Source organism: Clupea harengus, chromosome 2 (genome assembly GCF_900700415.2).
Source record: "Clupea harengus chromosome 2, Ch_v2.0.2, whole genome shotgun sequence".
NCBI lineage: Eukaryota > Metazoa > Chordata > Actinopteri > Clupeiformes > Clupeidae > Clupea > Clupea harengus.
The window spans coordinates 19,200,305-19,227,901 of NC_045153.1; the positions used below are offsets into that span (position 1 = coordinate 19,200,305).

Sequence of the window (27,597 nt, forward strand, 5' to 3'; positions counted from 1 at the left end):
ACTGGGTATGTGTACATAATAGTGGGAGGCACTACCTGTCATGCTAATGGTCTTTATTTAGTGCCAAAGGGGTGTGAGGGGAGAGAAAGTCTCCTAAACCACCTGGATGTGTCATTGAACTTCCCTTGAGAAAGAATGTATCATGTCTTTGTTGGGCTAGAATTCATAGCACTCGAATCCCCTGCTATCCGAGTTGTTATTGCAAATATTGATGAATGAACTTTTAATAGTTTGGAAGCTGACATTAAGACCTTAGAAAAGTGTTTGTGCAGCATTTGCTGAGGATTAAACTTGAAGTGCATTAGACAGTGCTGAATCTTGCATTAGTGTCCAAATACTAAAGGGCCTACTGGCCAAATGAGGACACAGTTAGTTGTCTCTGTTGCTTAAGAAACAGCCTTCTAATAAAACAGAATATGTTGTAGACACCCTCACTTGTACCAACAGTCCTCAGTACTCCTTCAGTGTTTGGGCTGAAGTCTGAATCAATCTATTTCTTATGGCTAACATAAATGCTTTACAAAAAATATATGTTTTATTCATTCAATAAATACGTAATTTAATTGATGAATAATATGTATCTTTGACAAGCTACATATATGACACAAAAAGTTTCCGTTGATGTTTTTGCATGTCTGATTGTGATGGTTTAGGTGGTGTTTGCACTTGTATTTTCATTGATGGTGCTAAATATGGAATGGGTGACCTAGGATTTACTTATGGAGAGTTCACCCTATTTATGGCTGTAGACAATAGTAAACTGAGACTGAGCAGAGAAAAAAAAAAACCCTCGTGCCCGCTAGTGGGCCCTGTATATATACTCCCTCTCCCAGATGGCATAGCTGCTCGGAGGTGAGAAGGGGAGATGCTGAGGACACTGCGCTTGGAGAACCTCTGTCCTACTGTGCGTCTGGACCAATGGCCAGACCTCCCTGAGAAGAAAGAGCACAGGTTGGAGGAGCGAGATGTGCGCTCTGTGCGTCTCTATAAGGCGGTGGTCGTGGGAGACCTGATAGAGCTGTGCAGACTCCTGCGCAAAAGCTATGTGGATGTTGATGTGTTTTACAGTCTCAGTGAGGAGTTGGAGTGGCAGGCCAGAGCATCAGGTAATACACCTGTGTGAAATGTACCTGGTTACGTTGTTTCCCTTGATGTTTTGATTGCAGAAGTAATTTTTAAAAGAAGATCAGATTAAATAATAAGTGCTTGGAGGTCTTGTGTGAACAATCTTAGTTTTAAAATCTTAGGTTATGTTGAGACCTTGTGTGATGTGATGAAATCTGGATTTAAAGTTGTGGAATAAGGTGGAACTGGTTGTTTGAAAGTCAATGTTTGTACTGCCTTATTATAAGGAAGCCTTAATATTTGTCCATTTGACCTTCCTTTGTCTATGCATGCTATTGTAAACCACTGATGAACTTGAGTGATGATGTTATGATCACTCTCCAAACACGTCTGTTTCCTTCTAATATTGTTTTCTAATATTCTCTTTAATAAATGTTTATTCTTGTGAGACAACCTGTTAAACGCCACGTGTATACAGTACACCCTTACTGTATATTTATAACACTGAGACACATCACATATATATGTCCTGTCCTCACTTGTTATTGTTTTCCTAAGAAAAGGTGGAATGGAGTTCACACTTAATCTCTGTAGCTCTCTGTGAAGCTTCACAAGCCAAAAACATTGCCACGGCATTCCAGACAGTGATTCTGGTGGCCACTTTCGTTGCTCTCGATCCTGCTCATCGAGAGAGGAGCGCATTCTTTTCCCAGACCAGCTGTTGCTGGGTTTACTCTGCCTGTCCTTCTCTTTGACAGGAGGCGCCGATAGCTTAACCAAGGCCTGTATTTCAGCTGGTTTCTAGGTGGGTCTTAACGGTTCACTGTAAAGTAGTTTTGGCGCCAGTTTAACCAAGAGGCTCATGGCATGCTTCATCCCTCCAATTTTAAGCCTGACAGAAAAGCTAAGCCTCCAGGGCTTGGGATGAACCCCAAATATGGTTAGTTACCCCAGCACCCATGAGGTGCCACGTTTTTCTCTTCTTTGTACAGAAGACAAAATGTCAGAAATGTATAAAGGAGATGGAATAGATGAAGAGCAAAATGCCCCTTCCATACAGGGCACAACACACCAAGAAAAGCAATGTGATTCCAATGAATATGGTGGGGGAAAAAAGGAAGAATATGAATTACATGAGTCATAATGTGAAAGGAGATTGTGTTACATTACACGAATAAACATATAATACACAGTGTGTATAAAAAATGCTTACACCTGATACATGTAACGCAACAACCATTCATAACCAGCAGTTTACTGGACCAGTTTAGGGGGAAAAAACAATGTGTTGTAATGGGCACTGTGAAGCCTCACAGGAGGGTTGTACTGGTGTTATTCAATTGGAAGTTGTGACATTTCTTGGTCTTTCTCATTGTTTTCTACAGGTCTGTGGTCTCTTGAGTACAAGCGGGAGCTGACCAGTCCCCTGTGCATTGCAGCAGCGCAGGGCTACAGTGACTGCCTGCAGTACCTCCTGGAGCATGGAGCCCATCCCAACCTGGTGGCCGGGGGTCGGACAGCGCTGCACGAGGCGTGCATCAACAGCACCACAGAGTGTGCCGAGCTGCTACTGGCACACGGGGCCAACGCTAACCAGCTCACCGAAGATGGCCTGTCACCCTTGCACTTGTGCAAAAATGCACAATCACTCCGGTAACAGTTCAACATGTGTCAGAGTAATAGATAATACACGGAGCATGACTGCAAATGTAATTAAGAATTCTACTGAAAGGTGATACATACTGAATGATTAGCCTCCAATCTTATTTCCAATCAGTGTTTGCTAAAGAAACTGGTACATGCTGCAAATGTATGTTGAAACATGTCATTCTCCAACCAAATATTTGGTCACATATGTCAAAAAGAGAGAGTGTTTCACTGTGAAAGTACCACACTATGAAAGGTGGAGATTCAGACTACACACACATCACTGAGGAATTGTTTGAAGTAGCCTAAGAGCCTAATCTCAACAACCGCTCTGCAGTAAACAGAACAGGGTGGGGATGACTTGGCCATATGGCTGAACTATTTAGTAGACAGGCTGACAAGCCTCTTTTGTTTATGTCGATAACAAGCTTCCTAAATCACTTCAAAGCTGGTGAGTTTTAGTACACGTGTTTTGTAATAAAGCTCTCCCTGCTTCAGTTCCACAACATCATCCAGCAGAAATGGAGACTTTCTCTAAAAGAGATATAGATACTAACAATCAAAACAAATTCCACAGTTTGGATCCCCTCTGTTTCATTTATTTGAATCCTTCCCGTAATCTCCCATCATGTGTCCTAAGATGAAAGCTGGTGCTAAAGAAACACCTGTCATTGTAGCTGTGCCAAACTCCTGGTGCGTCATGGTGCCAAGATCAACACCCTTAGTGAGGAGGATGAGACGCCCCTGCAGGTGGCAGCCAGACAAGGCCTGTACCAACACGTCCAGCTGTACCTGCGCTACGGTGCCCAGGTGAACCACCAGAACTGCTCTGGGGAAACAGCACTCTGCGCCTCCTGCGGTGAGGCCTGCTACGACACCGACGACGAGCAGGAGAGCTACCTCCAGGTGTGCCGTCTCCTGCTGAAGTACAGGGCGAACGTAAACAAGGCAGACATTGAGCGGCGAACCCCTCTGCACAAAGCCGCGCGGAACGTGCAGCATTGCCTGGTGGAGCTGCTCCTGGAGCATGGAGCTGAGATTAATGCGCTTGACTACAACGGGTGCTCTCCCCTGTCTAACGTGCTGCAGGTTGCCGAGATGAAGAAGACGTACCAGCCACATACTGTGGTGCAGATGTTGCTCAACCACGGTTCCATTAAGGTGTGGCCGGCAGTCCTGCTCAAGGTGTGTTGGCCATAGCAAATTTATGTCTCAGTTACTTTAGACAAAAACCACCAGTATTTTGTGTAAGGAATGTTTCCAGATTTCCAAAATATTTATTCCAACTAAATATTTCATTGTAGCATTCTCATCCCCAGTTAAGTGCACCCATAGTCCCTTAGTTGAATTTTTCACACCTAAGTTTTGAAAAATGAAATAACCAATGACTGAGGTAAAGTGTTCGGAATATCACAGATACACAGAACTGCTCATGTTCAGATTTAATCTTTATGAATGCAGGTAATTTAATTTCCACGTTTCCTTCACTAACCTTTATGCAAGTTCATTCACCGGTTATGAAATAATTTGTTAAATTTTACTCTAGGTCCTAGCTTCTTGTGCATCAGCACCAAAAACTGTGGAGATCATGTTCAACTCCTATGATATGGTGCCTGTTACGTACAAATGGATTGAGGCCTTTCCAGAGGAAGCATATCAGGTCTGTATATGACTGCCGTCCCTCTTTTATTGTCTCTGTTGATTGTGTTAGTCGGTGCTACACAGAACAAAAGATCAAAGAAGTTAGTGCTCAATTCCCTTACATGACGGCAATATAACCACCAAGTGAAATATGATCTCTTCTGGAAGTTACAAGACTTTGTATTTCCTACTTCATTGTAATAATTGATTGTGGAACTGAACACAATGGCTTTCATTTCATGTTTTCCCTACAGATGCACCAAACCTTTTATGCGTCCTTGTCTGCTCTTGATAACAAACCACGCAGCCTTCAGCATCTGTGTCGGTCGGTGGTGCGGAAGCATTGTGGGGAAGACTGTCACACCCTCCTTCCTCAGCTGCCCATTCCAAACCTACTGAAGAACTATCTCCTGCTGGAACCTGAGGGCATCCTTTATTAGGCAGGATAGAAACCTGACGACAGAGAGAGTTGTCTGTTGCAAATAAGGGGTATTTGTCTAAGATAGAGCTCACTAGGTGAAACATTTGAATGTTTTTCTTTTCTCCTGATGCAGTTAGCTGGTAGAGTGAACCAAGTTTAAAGGTGGTCAATACAATTTTTGTGAAAGTTTTTTTTAAACTTTAAAAGCCAAACAAATACACTCTCCCCCCAGAGGTAGCCCCAGAGTCCAGCCCCTGCATGTGCTCTGCAACACTTCCTTGACTCAAATGTGTGACTGACATGCGGATCATTGCCCAGACGTGGTGGGCCTCAGCCAGTTTCTTCATTTGCTTTAGCACCCTTTTGCCCCAGCTTTAGATCCTGGAACAGGGAGACAGACATGTTCCCCAGAGTTCCGTGTTGACATGGCTAACACTACATTTGACTTGGATATTGGATATATTTACTGTATGTGAACTGATGTGTAGGCATAATATATATATTTCTGTTGGAAACTTTATGGTTGAGTTTAATCATGTGCCATTGTAAATACTTTTTTCATAAAAGCATAATTTCCCACACAAAAGTACCAGGTCAACTGTGTTCCATTCTATACAATGTATGAGGATTTACCTTGCCTGCTGATATGCAGTGTTCTCTCCATTTGTTAAATCCACAAACACAATGAATTAGTCTTCAAAAAAGTGCTTGGAGGTATTGTGTGAACAATCTTAGTTTTAAAATCTTAGGTTATGTTGAGACCTTGTGTGTAAATGTAACAAACGTGACAAATTCCATTTCTACTGCAGTGGACATCCTCATGCACTTCACATCAAAAGGAAGTGTCGTGTGCACAACCTCCAAACCACAAGCTCTACTTAACATTGCTAGCAAGCATTGCTCTCATCAGATTAATGAAGAGCAGGTCCTCGAAGTGAGGGATTTTAACTCTTTAACTCTGTTGCCCTCACCCTGTGGTTCCCACGGTAAGAACTGTGACACTAAACTCTTTGTATCAGAATCAATATCACTCTCCCTGCCAGCAACATTTCACAGTCATGACTCAGCAGAACACAGAGGTCGGCCTCCTCTGACAAGAGTGGCCTTACACCGAGAGGGAAATAAATATTTCACCTGTCCCTGCGAGTCTGTCCAGCAGTTGTGGAAGACTGAGACCATCCAATTGAAATGAAAGCACATGTTTAATATAACAACAACTTCATAGTGGGCAACAGGCTAAGCTGGTTAAAAAAATATCCCCCTTTAAATAGTTAATGAATAGAATATTGTGAAAAGCACAATTTTTATAAACTATGTAATGACTTTAACCAGACCTTCAAATCTAGGTCAATGAATAGCAAAATATCATACATTTAAAAATCAGACAGAAAAGAATAAATTCAGCCCACACATCTGAGGTGTGCTGGAATTAGACAAGCTCATTTTTGCTCGCATCATTTCAAATTTCAGATTCCAAGTTCTCTAACTGTGTGGCTACACTGGCCAATTTGATACTCTCTCCATCTGAAATGTACGCTGAGCTTGCTCCGACACCACTGTCACCCTGTGATGTGGCGGATGTTTGATCTTTCTTAAGAGTTCCATCCTGTGGAGAATTCTGTTGGTTCCTTAACTTTGGCACAAGTGGATGCATTGAGGACTTAGCTGACCAGGGTTTTGAAAGAGCCCTGCGGTTCACGTGCTCCAAGGGACGGCGACACAGGAGCACCTGGAGGAATGTCTTGCGAAACTGACTCGAGGACAAGTTGTAGAGGAAGGGGTTGATCACAGAGCTAAGGTAGAAGAAGGTGTCGGCCACCGGGTGGAGAGTCACGTAGCTGCTTAAATATGCTAATGTCCATGAGCTCTTCGGGTGGACTGCGGTCATAAGGCGTCGGACCTGGTTTGGGATCCAACAGATGATCAGTGAGACCACTATCAAGCCTGTAAGGAAGTGAGAAACAAAGAGAGAGATATATATAGTTCAGATATAGCCACGGTCTGAGCAAGCCAGGGAGCAGAGAGGTAATAGGGCGAGCACTAGCATTATGCTAAATGAATGAATGTAAAGGTAAGAATGATACTGGAGCTGCAAAGCACACTATGGAAAGCACCTTGGTGTAACTCAGCTTGCATAGCACAGAATGAATACCTGTCAATGATCATCTTCTAAAATAATTACACAAAGGGGATTAACACTGATGATTACATTTGTCAAGTGGTTTTTTTTAACTACAAAAAAAAGAGTTTGAACAACTGTTAATCTGACATGTTTCCTTTAGAACTTTACTATCACCAACATTTCTTGGGCCAGTTATATCTCATCAACCATGTTTTGGGCTAGTTTGCTGGTTAGTGGTTTTGAACCATTTTCAACATATTCAGAATAATGCACAGCACATTGCAGTCATCAAGTAGTTATGGACAGGGGGTGTTATTTCATGTTTATGTCTCAATGTTTGTGCTAGATGGTTTACTGGGCCATAAAAACACACCGATTACAATAACAAATCATAAACATAACTTTGATAACACAAAGGTTTTCAGGTCTGAACTCATTCAGCATGTAATGGCTCTAACGAGATAAGAGATCTTTATGCCTCCTGTGCTATGTCCTGCATGTTCTGGTCAGAGATCTTTTCAGAGCCCATAACCAAAGTAATGACTCTGTGCTTGTGATGTGCTTGCCTACTCTGATAGAATTTTTTTATTTAAAAGTGAATCTAAAAAAACTGTAGATAAATGTTTATATATGGTAGCAGATGTTTTTATATAGGAACTTTATTAAAACACAAAAGGAATACATTTAAACAATAACTTGGAACGGAATGCAGAAAGAGATTGCATTTGGTCCAGGTCCAGGTGTTCAAATTCATTAATATAAACATGGCTCCCAACCTCCCACATCAATCCCCATTCATGCAAAATAATAGTCACTGCTGCTCCTGCGTTTTACGCACATCTATAGTCACCAGTACCTTTGTGTAACGCCAATGAATACCTTTACATGTCCACTCTCTCCCATTGGGCCAATGATGGCCAATGGTAATCAGGCTTTCACTCACATGTTTTTTTTGCCCGGGGTTCTGGATGCATCGACTGCACCAAATAGCTTGCAATTTGTTCGCACCAGTCACCATAGAAAATGGAACTGAGGCTCTGTTCGAAATGTCTTAAAATGCCTCCTTCCTTCCTTCCTTCCTTCCTTCCTATTAAGGGAGCAGGGACTGTTCGAAATGTCTTAAACCTTCTCTTCCGCTTTAATAAGATAACTTGAAATACGTCACATAACGGTCATTTTTCAAGAGACCATAGGAGCTGCCTTGATGTCTCAATGGCGGCAGGTATTACCCATAACTCTGTGCGCCATTCCCTAACCAGAGACAAATTTAAAAAAAGATGGCAGATGAAATCGTCGAAGTCCCACAAAAGTATTCACCGATGTAAGTTTCTTTGCTTTTTTTTGGTAATTTAAAAAAAAAAGTTACTGAGAAATAAACAGTGTACAAAAATAGTCTGATTTCGTTAGCGATGTATCCGTTCGCCAGGTCGCTAACAGTAGCTGCTAGCTAGCAAATAAGCACACACAGCGTGATGACGTCACATGTTGTCGTACATGTTGCCGTACATGCTATCTTAATAGACTGTTCGAAATCAACGGTTTTTGAGATACCTTCCCCCGAAAGGACTTGTCTTGTCAGACACCTGTCCGACAAGAGATCAAGGATTAAGACAGCTATCTAAGATTTCGAACAGAGCCTGAGTCTGACCTGTTCTGCTCCCACAACTCGCACCGCAGCATGTGCCAAAATGCCTGATATAACATTTAGCATTTCAACAAAAATGTAAGCTATTTTTCCAGTACCTAGCTCCAAAGTTGCAAATGTTTTCCATTAGACTAATTTAGATTATTTATTTGAATATATATCACGTTATGCATGTTTAGACATTTAGCATCGTAGGCCAAAATACATTCTCCAGAATGGGCGTGAGACATTCTGTATTGATGTCGACAAAAACATTATATTGTTATGGAATCTAAGTGAGCAAAACACTTTCTTCAAATTCATCAACATAAACTTAGCTTGCAACCTCCCATATCATTCCTCAATCATGCAGGATATTAGTCACTGCTGCTCTTTAGTTTTACGCACATATGCTACCTACAGTCACCAATAGCAGTAGTTTGTCATGGAATTTAAGTGAGTTAAACACTTTCTTCTTTTACAGGCTCCAAATCAAATACCCTGATTTACAATAAAACAGTCAGTTCGAAGACATGCGGCTAGGGCATATTAAAATAGTTCTTACAAGCCGTCAACGAATGTAATTGTTTTGAACAGAAGAAGCGGTTTATTCCTTGTAAAAGCGCTCATGGCGAACACTGCATAACCCAGAGCGATCTTGCCATTGTCATACATTGTAATCTTGTCTGACACATTTAGTTTAAAGGCATCGTATGACAATGTTATTGATTGGCTTTAAACAAACATTTCACTAATTATCTTCAGCCACTGCCTTTTTTTTTTTGCAGCAGTGTTTCCGCCAGCCGTTTTGCCATCAAAATAGGGCCTTATGAGTCCTCGTAGTAGCCAAGCTCTTCCATCAGATATCAAAATGAGTAATTCCTGCTTCACTAATGCTGACAAAAACTCCAGGCCACCCAGCACCTCACCCAACATTAGGTACATCTTAGAGTAGACACAAAGCAGACAATGTTAAAGAAGGAGCATCACCACTTGACTAATGTCTACAGTCTGGAGTGCTTTGGACAGATCTTCAACAGATGATGACACCACAGTGTCTGGCTAGTTCTTGTAATGGTAAACATCAGAGCTGGGTCTGACAAAAAGTCAGTTGTTTGTAATTGGAAACTGCCCCTACTCACATGTACATACATGTATGGGAATCTGTACTTCAAACCATGGGTCAAAGAAATGTAGCCATACTTCCAAATTAATTCTTTAGTTACTTTTCTTCTGTCTCCCTCACACTAAAATGTTCACTGTAAAGCTGTTGAAAAAAACATCTTAGAGCCTTACACAATAACATTCATTAATTTAAGGGGTTACAGAGCTGTATACATACCCAGAAATATAATAGTCTGCTTCCTGGCAGTTTTGACCTGTTCACTTTCATTCCGGGTCACGTTCCCTGCAGAGACCCTGATCGCTTTGATCATGCCCCTGCACATGAACGCCACCAGGGCGAGCACCACGATGTACACCACAAAGGCCACAGAGATGCTGGTTCTGTACATGATCCAGTGCTCCGACAGGTTGGTGCAGAAGGTCAGGTTTTGAACGGGTTGACCGCCTCTCTCTCTAACGAAGCCCTCCGTTCCCGTGGCGACGAGCAGCGGCAGGGCCACCAGCACCGAGGCCAGCCACGCGAAGAGGATGAGGTAGGTCGTGCGCCTCCCCGAAAGAGTTTTGTAGCGAAACGGGTAGCAAATGGCCACAAAGCGCTCAAGGCTCATCGTGGCCACGTTCAGGAGAGTGGCGTAACTGCATGTCTCAAACAAAAAGTTGTAGATCTTGCAAGAGGCATCCCCCGATGCAGATGAGAAGGGGTACCAGGTGGCACTGTAGAGCTCTACTGGCATCCCGATGAGCAGAACTAGTAGGTCCGAACACGCCAGGCTAACCATGTGGTTTGTCACGTTCTTCTGCAGGTACCCTTTGCGCCTCAGGAGGGTTGTTGCCTGGATGGTCACACTGTTGCCGACAATGCCCAGTAGTAACATGACGCTGTAGAGCACTGTGAGAAAAACTTTCACTGGAGTGGCAGCCTCAAGATCTCTCCAGTTTGGTGAATCTTCTTCCATGATCTCAAGTACACAGCAAGCTTATGATACTAAAATGAATTATAACCCTTCGAGGAAATTCTCTGACAGAGAACAATGATATCAGGTCAGCTCTGAAAGCTGTGTGTTTCAGCAGAACGCAACAGGAAACAACAGAGGAAACATTGACAGTCAACCCACGCACTTAATCTGATTTCAAACGAAACCGGAAAAACTAAGGTCAAATAAAGTTTAACCCCACGTCTACCTCAAACCCCTGAATGCAGTCGGCCACCTCACCATCTGGCCCCCCAAAATCCACTGGCATAAATCACGGCCCGTCCCGAAGCGAAGGTGGCCATGGCTTCTCTGGCTCTGATTCATTCCTCTATCGCAGTTTGTGCTGGTTAATGATCTATCCTGTTCCGGGACCAGAGGCCACGCTGGTCTGATATCACAGGCTCTGGAGTGAACTCTGTGTGGGCTTCCCCTCCAGCTAAAAGGTGCAGTCTGCCGCGGGGCCGAGCGTGGGTGGAACGCTGAGGTCACATGACTTCTGATCTAAACAGTGGTGAGGCGTGTTCAGAACTCAATGGAGTAAGTGAGAGACAGGGGCACAGCCTCAAGTGTCACCTTGAGATCAACAAGTGGAGAGGGAGAGGGAGTGGGAGCCAAGGGAAATGGTAATTGAAGATACAGACACTATCAAACTGAGTTGCGCAATGTATGCACACGGGCACACGCACACACACATGCGCACACAGGCACACTGAAGGATGGAACCATACACACCAGCAGTGTCGTTGTCTTACACTAACTTGTAGTAACTTTTTGTCTTACACCAAGTCATTTCTTGTTCTAATTCTTGTTCTTGTTCTAACACTTGGTTGGTCCAGTGTGGAAGGATGGCATACAAAAGGATCTATTTAATCTATGAACATTTTTCGTAAATATCAGTAAGGTACAGAGGACTCTTTAACTTGTTCATTTAGAGATACTGTCATAGTGACTACAAAACCTCTGACAGGCAGTTCAATATATGAATCATTGGTAGTTTGCTATGTAGAGCTGAAACATGTTTAGCAATGACAGAAAGCCTATTTATACACAAAACATGGAAAGGAAGGACAATTGTAAATAAATCCAATTGAGACATTTGAGTTTCAATCCACACAAATCAAATTGGCTTGCAAAATTCACCTTTAGTAACAAGTCTCATTTTATTCTTTTAAAACGGAGAACAGAGGGAGAGGGAAGAGTAAAACATATAGGAGAAGGATGAGTGTAGGAGTGGGAAGAGTAAAATATATAGGAGAAGGATGAGTGTAGGAGTGGGAAGAGTAAAACACATAGGAGATGGATGAGTGTCAGAGAGGGAAAGCACTCACAAAACACCAGCCTGGAGATTTTGTTTAGATGACGTCTTGAAGTTGACCATGAGATTTGTCCGAGACTGAACATTTGTCTATTAAGTAACAAGATCATAAACAACTTTCAGTCGGTCTCTATTTGTCAATTTTCTAAAATGGTAGAAAGACATTTTGTCCATGACAGAATTGAGGCCTACGTCTCACATTAAGATTGCACTATGTGTTGCATAGACTCCAAACCATAAAGTCTCATTTATTTGAGCTTTGAGAGTGTTCCATTGGATGAACATAATGATAATGATGTGCAGTAAAGGACTGTTGCAGGTAGGGCAGTGGCATATGTCAGAGTTATCACTGATCAGATGTTTAGTATGTTAATATTTGGTCATAGCCAAATAGGTTGTTTATTAACTATTCAGTATAGGGACCATTTTCTTCATTGTTGACTCTACCACCCTGTTTTTCTGTCCAATAAAAAAGTATCTCTAATACTTCATCATTTCACATGATGCCATTGTACAACCTATAGGCTACCTTGTGGATGTTGTAGCATTTTAACCGCAGTGATCACAGTTATCATTAATATTGTAATTGAAGAAGTGTCTATCTTTTAATGGAACTGCCTAATTCTAAATCTGACTACCACGTTAACTTTCTTCCCCTTCCAAACTTTTTTCATTCGTTTTGCCGAATGAATCATGTACTTCAAATGCTGACATATGACTGTGTTGGACAAGATATAAAATACATGGGCTGTGATGAAGTAAAACATGAAGTTGGGTGAAGATCTTGATGGGCAAGTTTAATTTCTTTACTTTCAGAGGTAACTAAGGAAGTAAAGGAACTGAACCTCTATACCAGGAATCAAGAGCTTCACTCAAGCACCACTTGCATACTGACCAAAATTAGTGTTCAAAATAAATAGGTAATTAGCAACAAAAGAATAAATATGAATTCAAGCAACAGGCAAGTTCATATTTGAGCTTTTTAATATCTTATGAATGCACATCCTGACAGGTCTGTTCATGAAATTGCTTTCTGCTGTAATAATGAGTGCACAGTTCAGTCCAACAAGCATAGAAAACACACAGACAAACATCAAACACACAAACAGCAAAAAGGCAACCTTGAAAATAGACAAAAACAGTAATCAACAACACAGGCGTGGAAAAAAATAAAATCAAAAACCCTGAAAAGCTCATTTAGTGTCATGTTGATAGTGTTTCTCTGGATTTGCTGTATGCAATAATCATCTTGTAAAATTCCTTCAGCATCATTTAACCATATGCAAAACCCCTTCACATTCAAATGACAATAAAAAAAAATAACAATAAGGAGTGAATTTTGATCATATCACTTTCAAAACTCAGTATCAGCTAATGAGAACAGATGAGACAAAGACCAGCACATTATTGAACAGCAGCACGCACCCACACGTCCTTTTCCTTCGTCACCATGCAATATGCCTTTTGGCAAATGTGCTCATTGGTTGAAAATCTCTCACTGGCTAAAACATTGAATCTCAACAGATGTTTTCTTTCAAGAGAAATGCCAACCCAAATATTTGTCAGAATAAAAAAAGAATCACCAAGGCCAAAACATTTTTTAAACATTATCCGTCTCGATCATCCAATGTAGTCTTGACAATGTGAGCAAGTTGGGATGAATTCCCACAGATCTGATATTCACAAACAACAAATCACCGAGTGGACCTATGGCAATTACATTGACACAACAGGCAGTTCAGTTCATCACAGGTGGTTGCGTGCTACACTTTCAAATCAGCTCATTTGTCCCAATAAAACACATTCTCTGAAATGCTTCATCATTGTATATAATGCCATTGCACAGCCTACAGCCTAACCTGAATTTTTTGAGCATGTTAAAGTAAAGTCTGATCATGTTACAGACAGAAGAAACACACTTGGTACACATTTTAATGTCAGGGCACATAGAGGTAGACAGCAGCCATACTCAGTCAGAACATAAGAGGCTATTTATGTATGTGTTGGTGCACTACCAAGACTAGTACACACTGTGGAACACTGTGTGATAAATATCTAACTCATTTTATTACAATTACACTACCTCTCTTTCAGCCATTTTGTACCGTTTAAAACTGTGAAATTACACAATTGCTCTCTGTGATTTCAGTGAAGCTAACATATTGTACAATGTACTGGAAATCATATGTAAAGCGTATGTCAACACTATTCATATTGTGACAAAAAACAAACAAATAAACAAACAAACAAAAAAAGCCACACTGACAGCATCTTGTCAGTGACCTATTCATTCAAGAGCCACATATCTCAGACAATGGAAAGTATGGTTTTGTTAGTGTAGCTTGTTGATAGCGCTGACAGGTCAGTTAAAGTGGTGAGAAAGTTTAGCTTCAATTCAATACATTCAGCTCTCAGAAGGAAGACCACATAGGATGGTCATTTAATAAAGAAAAAAAAAACACAAACACACACATGTTCAGAGGAGATGTTTGTACCTCCGAGAATTATCTCATTCCAGTCAAAAAAGCTAAGTCCACAACAATATTTTCATATTGTTCAACACAACCCTATTTAAAAACTTACACATGAGACTGAGTGAAGTACTGAATAAAGCTCTTCAATAGAAAAATAAAAAATGAGGCACTAAGGTGCTTAGAGTTTTGTTTGGCCAATCAAAGATTGTCACATCACTGCATTCATTGGAATAGTCTATCTAGAAAGATTCAAGAAGAAAAAAAAAGAAACAAGTAAAGTTCTGAAGGAAACATGAAAACACAGAATCTGATGCAGATTAGGTAGTAGGCGGATGTAGTCAGAGGCTGAGAGGAGAAACAGACTACACGTTGAATCACTGGCATATTTTAGATTTGAGTAATGTGCTTGAGGCTTTTACTGCTTAGATTTGGTCAGATGTTCCAAAATGTGATTACACTTGCCATAAACAAATGCCTTTGGGCGGAACTCATTCTCTACTCCCCTGCAATGTGCTTGTGGCCTCTTTAACCAGTGCTGGTCCAGCTACATACATATACATATACAAATGAACGGAAGAGGTCCATATGGCAGTGGACACTGAGTGTTCAATCATCAGATGACTAGTGCTATTTAGACAGTTATGTGTTGTTTCCTCCTATGGAGGAGTAATGGGGTTCCTTTCGGTAATTCTCCTTATCTCTACAACTTCTTCCTATCTGCTGATAGCTCTCTTGACTTACGTCTTTGATATTACACATCTTGAAAGGAAACAGAAAGAAGATAAAGACTCACAGTACTGTTGGTTGGTTCTGACTACACCATTAAAGTTTTGCAAGGGAGTCTCCAAGTTTTCTAAAAGAGCTTCATCTCTAACCTTCATAAATGTAACCATGACATTATGACATTCTATTAAAGAAGAAATCAGAAGGGTGGGAAAGGGGTTTCTACCTGAGAAGTGTTGGGCAACACTCTAGCAGTATTTTACTGTTTCACATGTAGAAGAAATACAAATTTGATGCAGATACATTAAGCAGTCCCCTCCAGGATTTTGCAAGGGTTTGTTGTGATTACTGTGGCCTAAAGGGACTGAATTTGTTGTGGGAATTTTCCAAATTTGTGGTGATATTGAGGTTTCTGGCGGGAACTCCTAAAAACTGTGATACTACCAGGATCTTGCAAGATTTCTTCTGATTGTTGCGGCCAAAAGTAAAATAGTGAATATCCTGGTGGAATTTGAAATTGCAGTGATTTTGAAATCAAATCACAAAAAAAATGCAGAAATTCCATGACTTGAGTGAGTGAAAAATGGCAACCCGCAAATGCGGGAAATCCCTGAATTTGCATGAATTTGTGAAAACACAAGATTGCGAAATCCCGGAGGGACTGATTAAGGAAATATAAACTCAAAAAGGACCAAAACTTTGAGTAAACAATGAGGCCATATCAGTAAGGTACAGGCAACTGGCAACGAGGAAAGAAACAACCACAATCAAAGTCCGCAGCACATGAACTAAAGCTAATTTGATAATTTTGATAATTTAATACCATGAGCAACATCCTAAATGCAAACATGGGTGGGTCAGCGCAATGCTCCCACACGCGAAACGATAGCTTTACTTAATGCACAATGGACTTTGCTCGCTGCTTTACTCGTTGCTCATCAATTAGGGCCCTTTATCTTGCTCAGAAAGAGATACTGAGGAAGTGGCTACAAAACCACTGGTATATGAATCATTGGTAGTGGGCTACGTAGAGCTGAAACAAGTTCCTCTCCAAGAGCTCTAGTGTCAATCAGCTTGAGAGAGGCTGTGAAGAGGAATAAGGCTCTCAGTTTGCTCGCTGTCTTCAGACAATCTGGAATAATAATAATAATAATAAAAAAATTAAACAAACCCATGAAGTAAAAAAGCAAAGGGCCACATTTTAACAGGGTCTTTAGCCTGCATTTTTCGGGTCAACATCTAAACCTTAAACACTTATTGTTATGTATGTGCACAGCTAAACAGCGATGATGAGATGACATGAGATGAGACAATGACACCTGTTTAGCTGTCCATGTCTAACTTGGCTAATTGCACGATGATCAAGTGTTCAAAATGAATCACCTGCTGCATGCTATTCTATTCTATTTTATCATTTATAAATTGTATAATTTTATAAGACTCAGAAGCCACCACAATGATTCTTTTGAAATCCTATATCGCATCATGAAATGTATATCACTAAACTCTTCGAGCGGATTGCTTCTACCGGTGAACATTGAATCCCCGAAGAATTTGAGGTTAAAGTGAACAGAGGACACAAGCAAGGCAAGTTATACCAAATGTTGTATTCTGTGTAACGAGTCCCTCTGTTCAAATGTGTTATAGGTTTTGGTGGGGATACTTTAGTTTCTGACACATCATGACTTTGTTTTACCATTCCTACTTGTTTCAATATTATAAAAAAAAAAAAAAAAAAATGTCATACAAATCTTTATTCAATTTCACTTCATTGACACATTTATATATATATATATATAAAAAATAAAAAAAAAACACAATATGAATCAGTATTAAACTCTGAGTAAGAAGTCTATTTACCTTTGAAAGCGTTTCTTGCGGCAGATGAAAGCAAACATCCTCCTCAGGCCCACGGTCACTGGGTCCCAGTTATTGTAGTGGCATAAGAGAGTGGCAGTGAAGAAGGACAGGAACACAGGAATACTCCCCACAAAGAACATCCAGGAGAAATGCACCTGCCCATGGAGAACGATGCATAAAGAAGCACACATCCGTCCTTAACAGTTAGCGCATTAGTCACAGGCTCAGTCTGAACCACTATATACATATGAAGTCACTGGTCAGAGTTGACTGTCTAGTTCTACAATCTCTTCCAACCAAATGGGTAGAGAGATTAGGAGGCATAATGCCTGGGTAATAACTGCAACACAATTTGTAACACATTTTAAATGAGGAAACCCAGAGCGACCATTTTGCAAAACTTGGTCAACAAGCTCAAAAGCTCTTTAGTGGTAAATCTTGTTTTTGATGTTTCTTGAAGCTAACTACCAGCACACTAACTGGTGGTAGGGAAGTGATGTCCGTAGTTTTCAAACTTGCTTTGGTAACAGTGTGGCTGTCTGCAAAATGAGCTGCTGGGGCTGCACAAAGTGGTCTTCTCTAGGAACATTCTCTAACCAGTACATACTAACACCACATCCTGATAGCTATATCATGTGCAACTGTTAGGAGCAATTATAGAAACAAAGAGCAATGCCTTGTGGTTCATATTTCACGTCAGCATCCAAACCACAGGGTCCTTAAATAGTGTGTAATACCATTCATTGAGGACATCTCCAATCTGAGCCTACTCTACTCCTTTTGGTGGCCTATACCCATTGGTTGGTTTGGGGATATAAAAGTAATATACCTATATCAAATCAATATTTAGTGTTTACTCTTACTTTTATTTGAAGTCAGCAGGAAACAAATAATACAAATTAAATTCAATTCTGCCTCATCAACCATAGTGCTTACCTTCTGCATACACATATCTGTTATGATGGACAGTGGTATTGTGAGACTCAAGGCTAAAGTTCCTATCAGAGAGGACGTCAGAAAGCACCCCCTGCAGTGAGAGAGAAATAGCACATATGAGTTTCACAATGCAACAAACACATCTGCTCCTAATGATTAGACAATTCATTGAAACAAAATAGTCATCGTCTTCTTCCTTGTGTGTATGTTAATAATAATTTCCACACTCATTTTGCACAGTTTGTCATGGTGGCAAGAAGTGTCAACTTTAAACTTTAAAGCAGCATTATGGCCGGCAACAGCCCAGTCACTGATAAAAGCTTCCTAACATGCTAACTGGTGTATTTTGGTGATATTGCGCTGTGAAGGCTTTTCTTACTTTTCGTAGGGTGTTTCGACCCGAACAACAAAACTACATAACACATATAGCGGCTAGGGGGAGGATAGGTGTTTACCTGTCCTTTACATGACCATATACCATCAAAGTTAATTTGAAGGCAATACCAAAAGTAATTGCTCATAAAAACATACCTCAAGTGGCAGCAAATTGTTGCATAGTGCTACTTTAAAGCCTTTGATACATACATTAGTCTAGTTAAGATATGAATAAAACTTGTTGTTCCAATTAAGATGAATGTAAATACAATATACCACTACAACTGTGTTGGTCCATGGCTACCTCAAAAACAAATAAATGTCTGCATTAACACAGCTCTAAAATCCAAACACACTCACCACAGCCAGAGGAACTCTGAGAGCACAGTACCAATCAAGCCATTGATGAGGATATAGGTGCACACCAAGTTGCTGGGCAGCTCGAAGGCCTCAAAGCCAGTGTAGTGCAACAGGAGGAAGCCTGGCCAGAGGAAGAGGATGTTGAAAAGCCCCAGAAAACCTGCAGAAACACGGGGACAGAGAGAGATACGACAAAAATGAAGTTGATTGAAGTGAAATTGGTCGAACCAGCATTTCTGTTTAACAGTCTTACAAGAAATACATTCATGTTGTGACAAACATAATGTATGATGAACGCACTTACAGAGCATAGCTAATTGTTACAATGCAGTTGGTGGTTTTTGCTTATACTAAGTAAAACACCAGGTTCACTCACCAAAAAACATGGGAATGTCCATTTTTCCTTCTCGATCAACCTTCCTTTTGATCATGACAATGTACACAGCATATAACGCCGCCCCTGCCAAGGACCAGAGGGACCCTGCACAGAATGAGGAGGACATCACCACATTTTACACAGAAGCATCTATAAAATATTAACTCAGATCTGATTAAGTACACTGATCACCTAAAACTAACCTAAAATGGACAATGTAAATAACATTAAAAAAATAACAAATAAAATCTGATTAATAAAATGCAAATGTACAAACATACATCATCCAGATCATAAGAGACACATACATTATTGTTCCTTTCTGTGAGCTCAGTGACTTAGACCTTACATGAAGACAACCCAGAAACATCATGGAACTGTATCAAGAAAATGATCATAATTACCAATAGTGCCTTTTCCGCTGTCGATGCTTGAGACGCTGACAAGTGCCACTCCTCCCATGCTGAAAAACAGCAATACTAATGCATTAGGGTCTTTTTACCCAAGTTGTATGTGGGCAGTAAAAATGTCATTTCAAGGAAAGAAAGAGTATTGTACCTGTAAAAAGAGTCCCTAAAGTCATACATTTCCAATGTTATCCCTTTGATTATCTTTCATATTCCTTCATCCCCCAGCCCCAATTCTTTATTATTGTTTGAACTTCATTCATGTGGCAATCTTATGTTAAATCTGCTAACTGAAAACGCCAAATTATTTGACCCCTTGGGAAACCCTGTAGCAATGATGCTGGGGCTCAGCATAGCTCACCTGGGATACGCATCTATCCTTAGCCTTCTCTCCTGTGTGCATCTTTAATGTAACCACACAAACATACCTACCTGCTAACATTTACACACATAACATTGTGTCAAGTTCAATGAAGACCCAAGTGGTGTTGAACCTGGAACCTGCCCTCTCTGTGTTCTTACTCCATCCCAGACAACGACTGGGCAGGGGAGGAGCCTTACACCGCCCTAGTCATGAGCTAAAACCCACTGCCCATCGCAATAAAACAACCTGTTTCTCACCCAAACACAGAGCCTACAGAATCTAGAATATTTGCCACTAGGCCCTGATTGCAAAAAACACTGAGCAGAAAGAATCTAGATCAATTTGTACTGAAGAATGAGCTGCAGTCTCTACCTTAGGCACAAAGGCAGGGATAGTCTGTAGAAGCACCTGAGAGTGCATGCAGTTCACCCACTCAGGTAGCGGTTATGAGAACCAAAAGCTTTATAACTTTATAGGAGAGGACTTTCATATCCATTCCATGTAAGGGCTAAAAAAGGAATCACAGAGAGTATCCACTCCAATTGTGGGACTAACGAAAACGAGTAGCCAACGGATATGCACCTGGTGACACACCACTGAAACCTACGTGACACCAGGAAATGATGCTAACGAGGCAGCATTGCTCTCAGGACTTCCCCATGTTCAACTTTAGCCTCAAAAGCCCCCTGCAAAAATATGTCTTTGCTGTTTATCCTCTCGGTCTTTCACTCAAAATATTCACACAAATCTTACATTTTCATTGAAGTAAAATTATTGAAAGAATTTTTTTTTTTGACATTAAATAAAATATTTTTCTCCAAAACATGGGTGCCACAATTATTGGCACCCCTAGAAAATCTTATAATTAAAATCTAACTGAAGTATATTACCAGTCTTGTTTTACATTTTGAAGTTCACCTGTTTGATTAGGAACTCTTTAGTGGTCAACCATGACTTCCTGTTTCACTCGGGTATAAATATGAGGTGACACAGGCCAAATACCCTTGGTCATTCATCAAGATGGGAAAGACAAAAGAACACAGTGTCGAAGTGCGACAAAAAGTTGTTGAGCTGCAGAAATCCGGAAAAGGATATAAGAAAATATCTTAACAGTTGAAAATACCCATTTCCACAATCAGGGCAATAGTTATGAAGTTCAAAGCGACAGGAGATGTAAGGAATCAGCCTGGAAGAGGACCTATCTGTAAATTGACCCCACGCACCGTGATGAGGATGGTTCGACTGGCAAAAGAATCTCCAAGGATCACAGCTGGAGAATTGCAGAGGTAAATTGAGTCCTGGGGTCAGAAAGTCTCCAGAACTACCATCAGACGCCACCTCCATCACCACAAGTTGTTTTGGAGGGTTGCCAGAAAAAGCCTCTGCTGTCAATCAACAACAAACTAAAGCGCCTACAGTTTGCCAGACTTTCAGACTTTCAATGGGACTGAGTTATATGGTCAGATGAGACCAAATTAAAGCTTTTTGGCAACAAACATCAAAGGTGGGGTTGGCGTAGACAGAAAGATAGCCATACAGAAAAGCACCTCATACCCACTGTGAAATATGGTGGCGGATCTTTGATGTTGTGGGGCTGTTTTTCCTCAAAAGGCCCTCGACATCTTGTTAGGATACATGGTATCATGGACTCCATCAAATACCAGCAGATATTAAATGAAAACCTAACAGCCCCCTCTAGGAAGCTTAAAATGGGCCGTGGTTGGACCTTCCAGCAGGACAATGATCCGAAGCACACCTCAAAATCAACACAAAAATTGTTCTCCGACCGCAGAATAAAGGTTTTGCCATGGCCATCACAGTCCCCCGACCTAATCCCCATAGAAAATCTGTGGGAAGAGCTGAAGCCGAGTATACAAGCGTTGACCTAAGAATCTGAAGGATCTGGAGAGATACTGTATGTAGGAATGGTCTCAGATCCCGTGCCATGTGTTCACCAACCTCATCACGCATTATAGGAGAAGACTCAGAGCTGTTATCTTGGCAAAGGGAGGCTGCTCAAAACATTAAATTAAGGGGTGCCAATAATTGTGGCACACCTGTTTTGGAGAATAATATTTATTTAATGTCAACATTTTTTTTCTTTCAATAATTTTAATTCAATGAAAAGGTAAGATTTTTGTGAATATTTTGAGTGAAAGACCAAGAGGATAAACAGCAAAGCCACATTCACTAAGGGTGCCAATAATTGTGGAGGGCACTGTATCAGTCACAGCTGGACCTAAGAGGCCTGCTGGGGAGATGGGTTGATCCAGAAAATCCGCTCTGACAGATATTGTGTATCGCCATTCAGCCTTAAAATACGAGATATGATTTTTGGTCCATATCACCTAGCTCTACTCACCACACACTCCCTCCATTCCAAACCAAATACAGTTTATTCAGTCCCTTAAGTTTGAGCTCAAGAATGTTACAGCACAATTATGTACAATACTTGACATAAACATTTGGAAAAAAAACGTATTATAACGGAAGAAAGACCATAATTACCTCAGTACTACAGCTAAGAGCTTGGAGAGTGTGAATCGGTCACTGCTACTGCTAGGGAATATGGCTGCCAAGATCAGAGTGAAGAGACCTGCAAAGACAACACAGGTCAGAATGTCTGTGCTCACACATGAAGACCTCACAAACATACTCCTACTGCAGTTACCCAAACACACTGAAACAAAAATCACATTATGTTCACGATGTATCACAAAATGTTCACATTACGGCAAGATCTAGTTGGTACTATTTCTAATACCAAATCCTGTAATTCAGGGCATTACCACCAAGTAAACTCAAAGATGGATGCAGCAATATAGTGAATTGCATATAATGTGTCAAAAAGGACATTGAAACGCAGTTCTTGGACGTATAGAAAAAAATTATAATTACCAGAAGTAGAAGACAAAATGTTCACAATGGCGACCTCTGTTTCTGAGAGCGCTTGTTGATAAGAAAAGTTGGCTAGAAACCACTGTAAAAATTTGAGAGGGAGGAAAATTAGATGTGAACAGATGCAAGTAAAGATGAAGACATGCAAAGAAAGACTTGAAAATCAGAGTAAAACATTAAAACAAGTTTCCCCACAAGGCAAATCCATCACTGAGCAGTTAAACTGTAGCGATAATTAACCAAAACACAGTACATGCGATCACCTTGTTTTATGGGGTACAACGCGGGATTGGAGATTGTTGGCTGATGTTGGTAGACAACTTCAAGTTCCATTGTATTGTAGTGACTGCTATAAGACCAGACATGGTGTTGTATTCTGAGTAAGAGCGCATTGTTTTTTTTTTTAGTTAAAAAATCCCTTTGAAGATGCGATCGAGGAAGAATTTGAAAGGAAGAAGCTAAACTGGAAGCGGAAGCGAGGCAACAAGGTTGGCAAGCACACACAAGACCAGTGGAGATAGGTGTTAGAGGCTTTGAAGCTAAAATCAACCACAACACTACTTGGAATATGGTTTTTGAGGATGATCACTCAAAGGAGCTGTAAAGGAGTTGTCTGAGGCTGAGAGGGAAACTACTTGGGGTGGTGAATTAATCTGAACTAAAACTGAGATAAGTGAAATCTTGTCAAAGTGTATCTCCTGAGGTGTATCTGTTGATGTCTCCGGTAGTGGCATGTGTTCTAACCCATCATGTGTATGGATTGGACGCTGTGGGAAGTGCCCAACCAATAGCACAACAAATTTTACTTCTGTTCCTGTGTATAACTAAAATTACACGATTAGATTTGGAATATGCATTGCACCGCTTAACATGTTTGATACTACAACACTATTCGAGATGCTTACAGACACGTACACCGACAACTCACCACAAAGCAGACAAAGAAGCTGATTTTAGCCACTTCAGACACAGTCAGTTTGCCGGCAGTCTTGAGCAGAGACTCCTGGTCCTTGCAGGCAGTGTAGGACATGCGTGAGAATTTGGCCTCCAGCGCCTGGGTTGGGGGAAGCTGTCGCACCTCCATGATGTTGCTGAAGCGGACTCTCTGCTTCTTGGGGACTTGGGCTGATGAACAATGACAGGAAGTGGACTAAATATTTCCCCAAAGACCAAACCCTCTCCATCTTCATTGTACTTTGAATTATATTGCTTTGTTGCAGGTCTTAAACCTGACAGAGGAAGTCCTATGTCGTAGATTGATCAACACACAACTTTCCCTTGCACTTAATACAGCTAATTCCTAATACGATCAAATAATTTCTCCAAACCAGTCTTCATCTACTCATCTACTCCTTCTTCTAGTTGTTTAGATTCCCTGGGTTTTTCTCACCTCATTATTGGTCCCCTTGCACACACGATCAGAGAGGTAAGAGTCTATGGCCATGCTTATGCCTAGCCTCACCTGTCCAGATCTAGTCTGACTCTAGAGTCCTAATGCAGTACAATAGGTTGAAAAAGGGTGCGCTGTGAAAATAGTGACTCACAAACTTCACAGTCAGAACTGGCAGTGGTGACATATTCCAAGGGGGAATCCTGGAACTTCACTGGAACATAGAGGGATTCACTCTGAAAGACACAGACAAATGCTTTAATATTCCCAGCAAATTTGAAACAGTGTATTATAACTCTATAATTGGACAAGAGGCATATTAGAGGTACAAGGTCATAAATTTAGAAATATTACAAAGACTACATTACTACTACAGAAATCCCACCTTTCATTTGTTACAAGGGGGACTTACCAAAGTGTTGCTATAACCATTCTCAGCAATAAATGGGGTAAGACATTCTTCAGCATCCGTGAACTGTAAAAAAAATACAAGATACACAGAGAAACATATTTACTCATAGTTTCATAGCATACTCTAATAACACTAGTCTCCATATCCATTGTTTGAAAGAACAAAACAAAAACAAACATGCCCTCTTCAGGCAACAATTTTCCATTACTGTATGAATGAGTTTCACACATTAGCTTTATTAGCATGACTAATCAGATCGAAGAGGGGAAAACGAGTTTCACTGAAAAGATTAAAATTTCTGAGAATATCAGAAAACACAAAATAGCAAGAGCTCAGCTGTGACATTCAAATCAAGATAATAATTACTTTTCTAAATGGTCCAGTTTTGTGAAAAATGACAAATGCTTTTGGAAATTTTAAAAGGGGTCCTGCTTGAGAGGTCAGTGAAGGTTTCCTTACTATTTTAAATCTTTTCACTATTGGCTGTAAATGCAAAAGAAAATCTACTAGACCAATCTATTCTCAAACTATCTCAAAACAATATGTCTAAATGAAAACTGAACTTGTGAGATATGATTAGGCCGCCCCGGGCCAAATTTCAAGGTCTAAAGAATGCTGAATTTAACACACAAGTAAAGTTTGGAGGTTGGGAACTACTCTATGTCAGTGGTAAAAGTATTTACAGTGAATTTTTAAAGCATCAGCACTCCTGTTACATGCCTTCAACATGTCAAACTGAATTCAGTTTTCACGTCACAGAATTACAATACATTTATATATATGATACATCGGAGAATGGTTCCGAACTACAGTTGGGGTGCGTCACGGCTGCCTTCTATCTCCAACACTTTTCAGTGTCTTCCCGGGGAGAATTAGGACCAACATCCCTTTTGGGGACGCCATCGACAGGCTGGCAGGACAAGAACAAGAACTAAAGGACCTGGTGGAACACTTGGATATAAATATAGAATATAAATATAGAATGGAAATCAATCTTCCTCTACGCATGTGAAACATGGACGCTCACAGCCAAGCTAGAAAAGAAAGTTCAGGCCATGGAAATGCGATGCTTCAGAAAGGTATTGGGCATCAGCTACAGAGATCATATGACCAACAAGGCAGTCCGAAAGATTATAATACAGCACACAGTGCCGTATGAAGAACTCCTGGCAATAGTCAGAAGAAGGAAATTACAATGGTACGGCTACATCATAAGATCATCAGGGTTGGCAAAGACCTCCAGGGCACAGTGTAAAGAACAAGAAGAGGCAGACAAAAGATGAAATGGGTGGCTCAGAGAATGGACAGCGGCCGTTTTTGCCAGGTCCAGAAATGTCCAGAAAACCGTCAGAAATGGACAGAGCTGTCCAGACATGCGTCTGCTGTGGTCTCCCGACTGTCCAAAGGATTATGAGACTCGTAGTAGTTGTAGATGATATATTAGTTGCTTTTACAAAGATGCTACTCACAAGTGCTGGGTGCTGTCGGCGGAAGCCTCCATTACACTGCTGCTTCCAAGGTCTCCACACCAGGAAACCCAGGAGGTACAGGACAAACATGGACGTCTTTGCAAACGTGCTGAAAAAAGGCTTGTTGTAGTCCTCCTGTTTGAATATATACTACCAAACAAAACATGGCTGTTTCAGCTCCCTGAGCAAAATATACTGAAAATACAAAAGCATTTAAATTTTCTTTTGTGCAGTTTATAGTGTATGTTACAAATTGTCACTAACAAAGCAATTCAGTCAAGTCAGTGGCCAGGATGGACTATAATGGTCTCAAACACAATTCTAAACAAATAATGACAACAGAAATCCAGTATACAGATAGGACCTGAAGACTTACTGATGTCAGTTCAGAAGAGGCGACCCAGATCACATCCACCAGGAGAAGGATCACCACACCAAGCACCAAACGCCTCTTCTGGTTAACCACGCTACCCTGGGAGCCCATCTGGTTCACCATAATCCCCCAAATCATCTGAAGGCTGTTTAATCACAATGCGCATCAGCACACAGGTGCACAGGTAAAGGTAGGCAACATTTTTTAATGTGAAAGGGAGACTTAATATAACAACATATCCACAATGACAAGTGGGCCAATTACTAGCGCAATACTAAATACCGTTTCCTGTAGGTTTAGCCTCTGTTGACAGTATACAAGATACTGTACACTGGCGCTAGTCACCACATCTTCACTAGGATAGGCTAAGGAGTGCAAGCGAAAAGGTCAAAGTAGCTGGGACAAGAACTGTATAGTTAATACGGCAAGAATACGTTTTACTGTCCTAAATCATATCGGTAAAATGTATTCTTGCGATTTACTACTCATCACCAAAACTGACTGGAGCAAATTAGCTAAACAATTGTAGGTTAGTAAGTTAGCCTGCTCGTTGCTTTCCTTAGCTATTTCAGATAGTTTAAGCGTTGAAATGGGATGAAAAGACTACTCGAACGAACAGATCAAAATGGTATCTTTAGCAGCTTCACGGTAGAAAGGAAACGTAATCCGCTAATTTTCGTGTTTTTGTCAGATAAGTAGTTAGCTAAGTGAGGCTAGGTATGCTAAAAACAATCACATCAGTGAAGCTTTTCTCAAATACAGCTTGAAGCGACACTTAGCTAGATGCAATAATCGCCAGACTTACCAGACACTTCTCCTTCATGGGTGGGATGAGTTTTCCTCCATATATTCATACGTTATGATTATTTATTCAACGACTGATTGTTTCCAGTTGATAGAGATGCTATGTAAAAACTTCGATTTGGTGTTTGGATTGTTTTTTTCTCATGTGACTTCACTTAACTAACAGGATTGTGGGTATTGTAGTGCTTCATCTGACTCCTGTTTTACACAGGCTTGGTGTGGAAACTACAGATCACATAATTCACAAGTCGTCACTTTGTCTCCAACCTTTAACCCCCGACCTCAACTGGTCAGCGGGTGCTGAATACAATACGAGTGCTCTGTGGAGTACTACCCATAGGAAAACAGAACAGGCAACGTGCTAGCACTTTAGTTTATGACAGGGGAGTAAGAGATGGAGGATGCAGTCATAAAAACGGGTCATCCCTACCGGCAGGCTGGT

General features: G+C 40.8%; 3 protein-coding genes across 3 annotated transcripts; 1 reads left to right on the forward strand and 2 right to left on the reverse strand.

The window, feature by feature from the left end:
- Positions 1-865: 865 nt before the first annotated feature.
- asb18 (ankyrin repeat and SOCS box containing 18) lies at positions 866-4,793 on the forward strand. The gene is made up of 5 exons (XM_042709355.1): positions 866-1,106; positions 2,382-2,718; positions 3,390-3,897; positions 4,259-4,372; positions 4,608-4,793. The coding sequence occupies exons 1-5, from the start codon at positions 866-868 to the stop codon at positions 4,791-4,793; spliced, it is 1,386 nt and encodes a 461-aa protein (XP_042565289.1).
- Positions 4,794-5,282: 489 nt separating this feature from the next.
- On the reverse strand, positions 5,283-11,207 carry gpr39 (G protein-coupled receptor 39). Its single transcript, XM_012833934.3, has 2 exons — positions 9,863-11,207; positions 5,283-6,718 (listed from the first exon to the last, which is right to left on the reverse strand). Exons 1-2 carry the CDS (start codon positions 10,599-10,601, stop codon positions 6,234-6,236), a joined length of 1,224 nt encoding a protein of 407 aa, XP_012689388.2. The 5' UTR covers positions 10,602-11,207; the 3' UTR covers positions 5,283-6,233.
- Positions 11,208-12,900: 1,693 nt separating this feature from the next.
- On the reverse strand, positions 12,901-27,545 carry LOC105905882 (solute carrier family 35 member F5). Its single transcript, XM_031585604.2, has 14 exons — positions 27,157-27,545; positions 26,355-26,496; positions 25,979-26,128; positions 24,510-24,572; positions 24,252-24,333; positions 23,636-23,832; positions 22,708-22,789; positions 22,318-22,405; positions 19,443-19,501; positions 19,039-19,143; positions 18,663-18,822; positions 17,928-18,018; positions 16,992-17,146; positions 12,901-16,263 (listed from the first exon to the last, which is right to left on the reverse strand). Exons 2-14 carry the CDS (start codon positions 26,487-26,489, stop codon positions 16,197-16,199), a joined length of 1,434 nt encoding a protein of 477 aa, XP_031441464.1. The 5' UTR covers positions 26,490-26,496; positions 27,157-27,545; the 3' UTR covers positions 12,901-16,196.
- Between the last annotated feature and the right edge of the window lie 52 nt (positions 27,546-27,597).

What these genes read in the sequence shown, in the direction of transcription:
- LOC105905882 (XM_031585604.2), bottom strand. Translation starts at nt 26,489, where the DNA reads ATGATTTGGGGGATTATGGTGAACCAGATGGGCTCCCAGGGTAGCGTG. An exon ending in CTCTTAGCTGTAGTACTGAG is followed by an intron (nt 19,502 to 22,317) that starts GTAATTATGGTC and finishes GCTGTTTTTCAG; the next exon opens with CATGGGAGGAGTGGCACTTG. An exon ending in CGCAAGAAACGCTTTCAAAG is followed by an intron (nt 16,264 to 16,991) that starts GTAAATAGACTT and finishes TTATTATTCCAG; the next exon opens with ATTGTCTGAAGACAGCGAGC.
- asb18 (XM_042709355.1), top strand. Translation starts at nt 866, where the DNA reads ATGCTGAGGACACTGCGCTTGGAGAACCTCTGTCCTACTGTGCGTCTG. An exon ending in AAAAATGCACAATCACTCCG is followed by an intron (nt 2,719 to 3,389) that starts GTAACAGTTCAA and finishes CTGTCATTGTAG; the next exon opens with CTGTGCCAAACTCCTGGTGC. An exon ending in GGCCGGCAGTCCTGCTCAAG is followed by an intron (nt 3,898 to 4,258) that starts GTGTGTTGGCCA and finishes ATTTTACTCTAG; the next exon opens with GTCCTAGCTTCTTGTGCATC.
- gpr39 (XM_012833934.3), bottom strand. Translation starts at nt 10,601, where the DNA reads ATGGAAGAAGATTCACCAAACTGGAGAGATCTTGAGGCTGCCACTCCA. An exon ending in GCAGACTATTATATTTCTGG is followed by an intron (nt 6,719 to 9,862) that starts GTATGTATACAG and finishes ACTTCCTTACAG; the next exon opens with GCTTGATAGTGGTCTCACTG.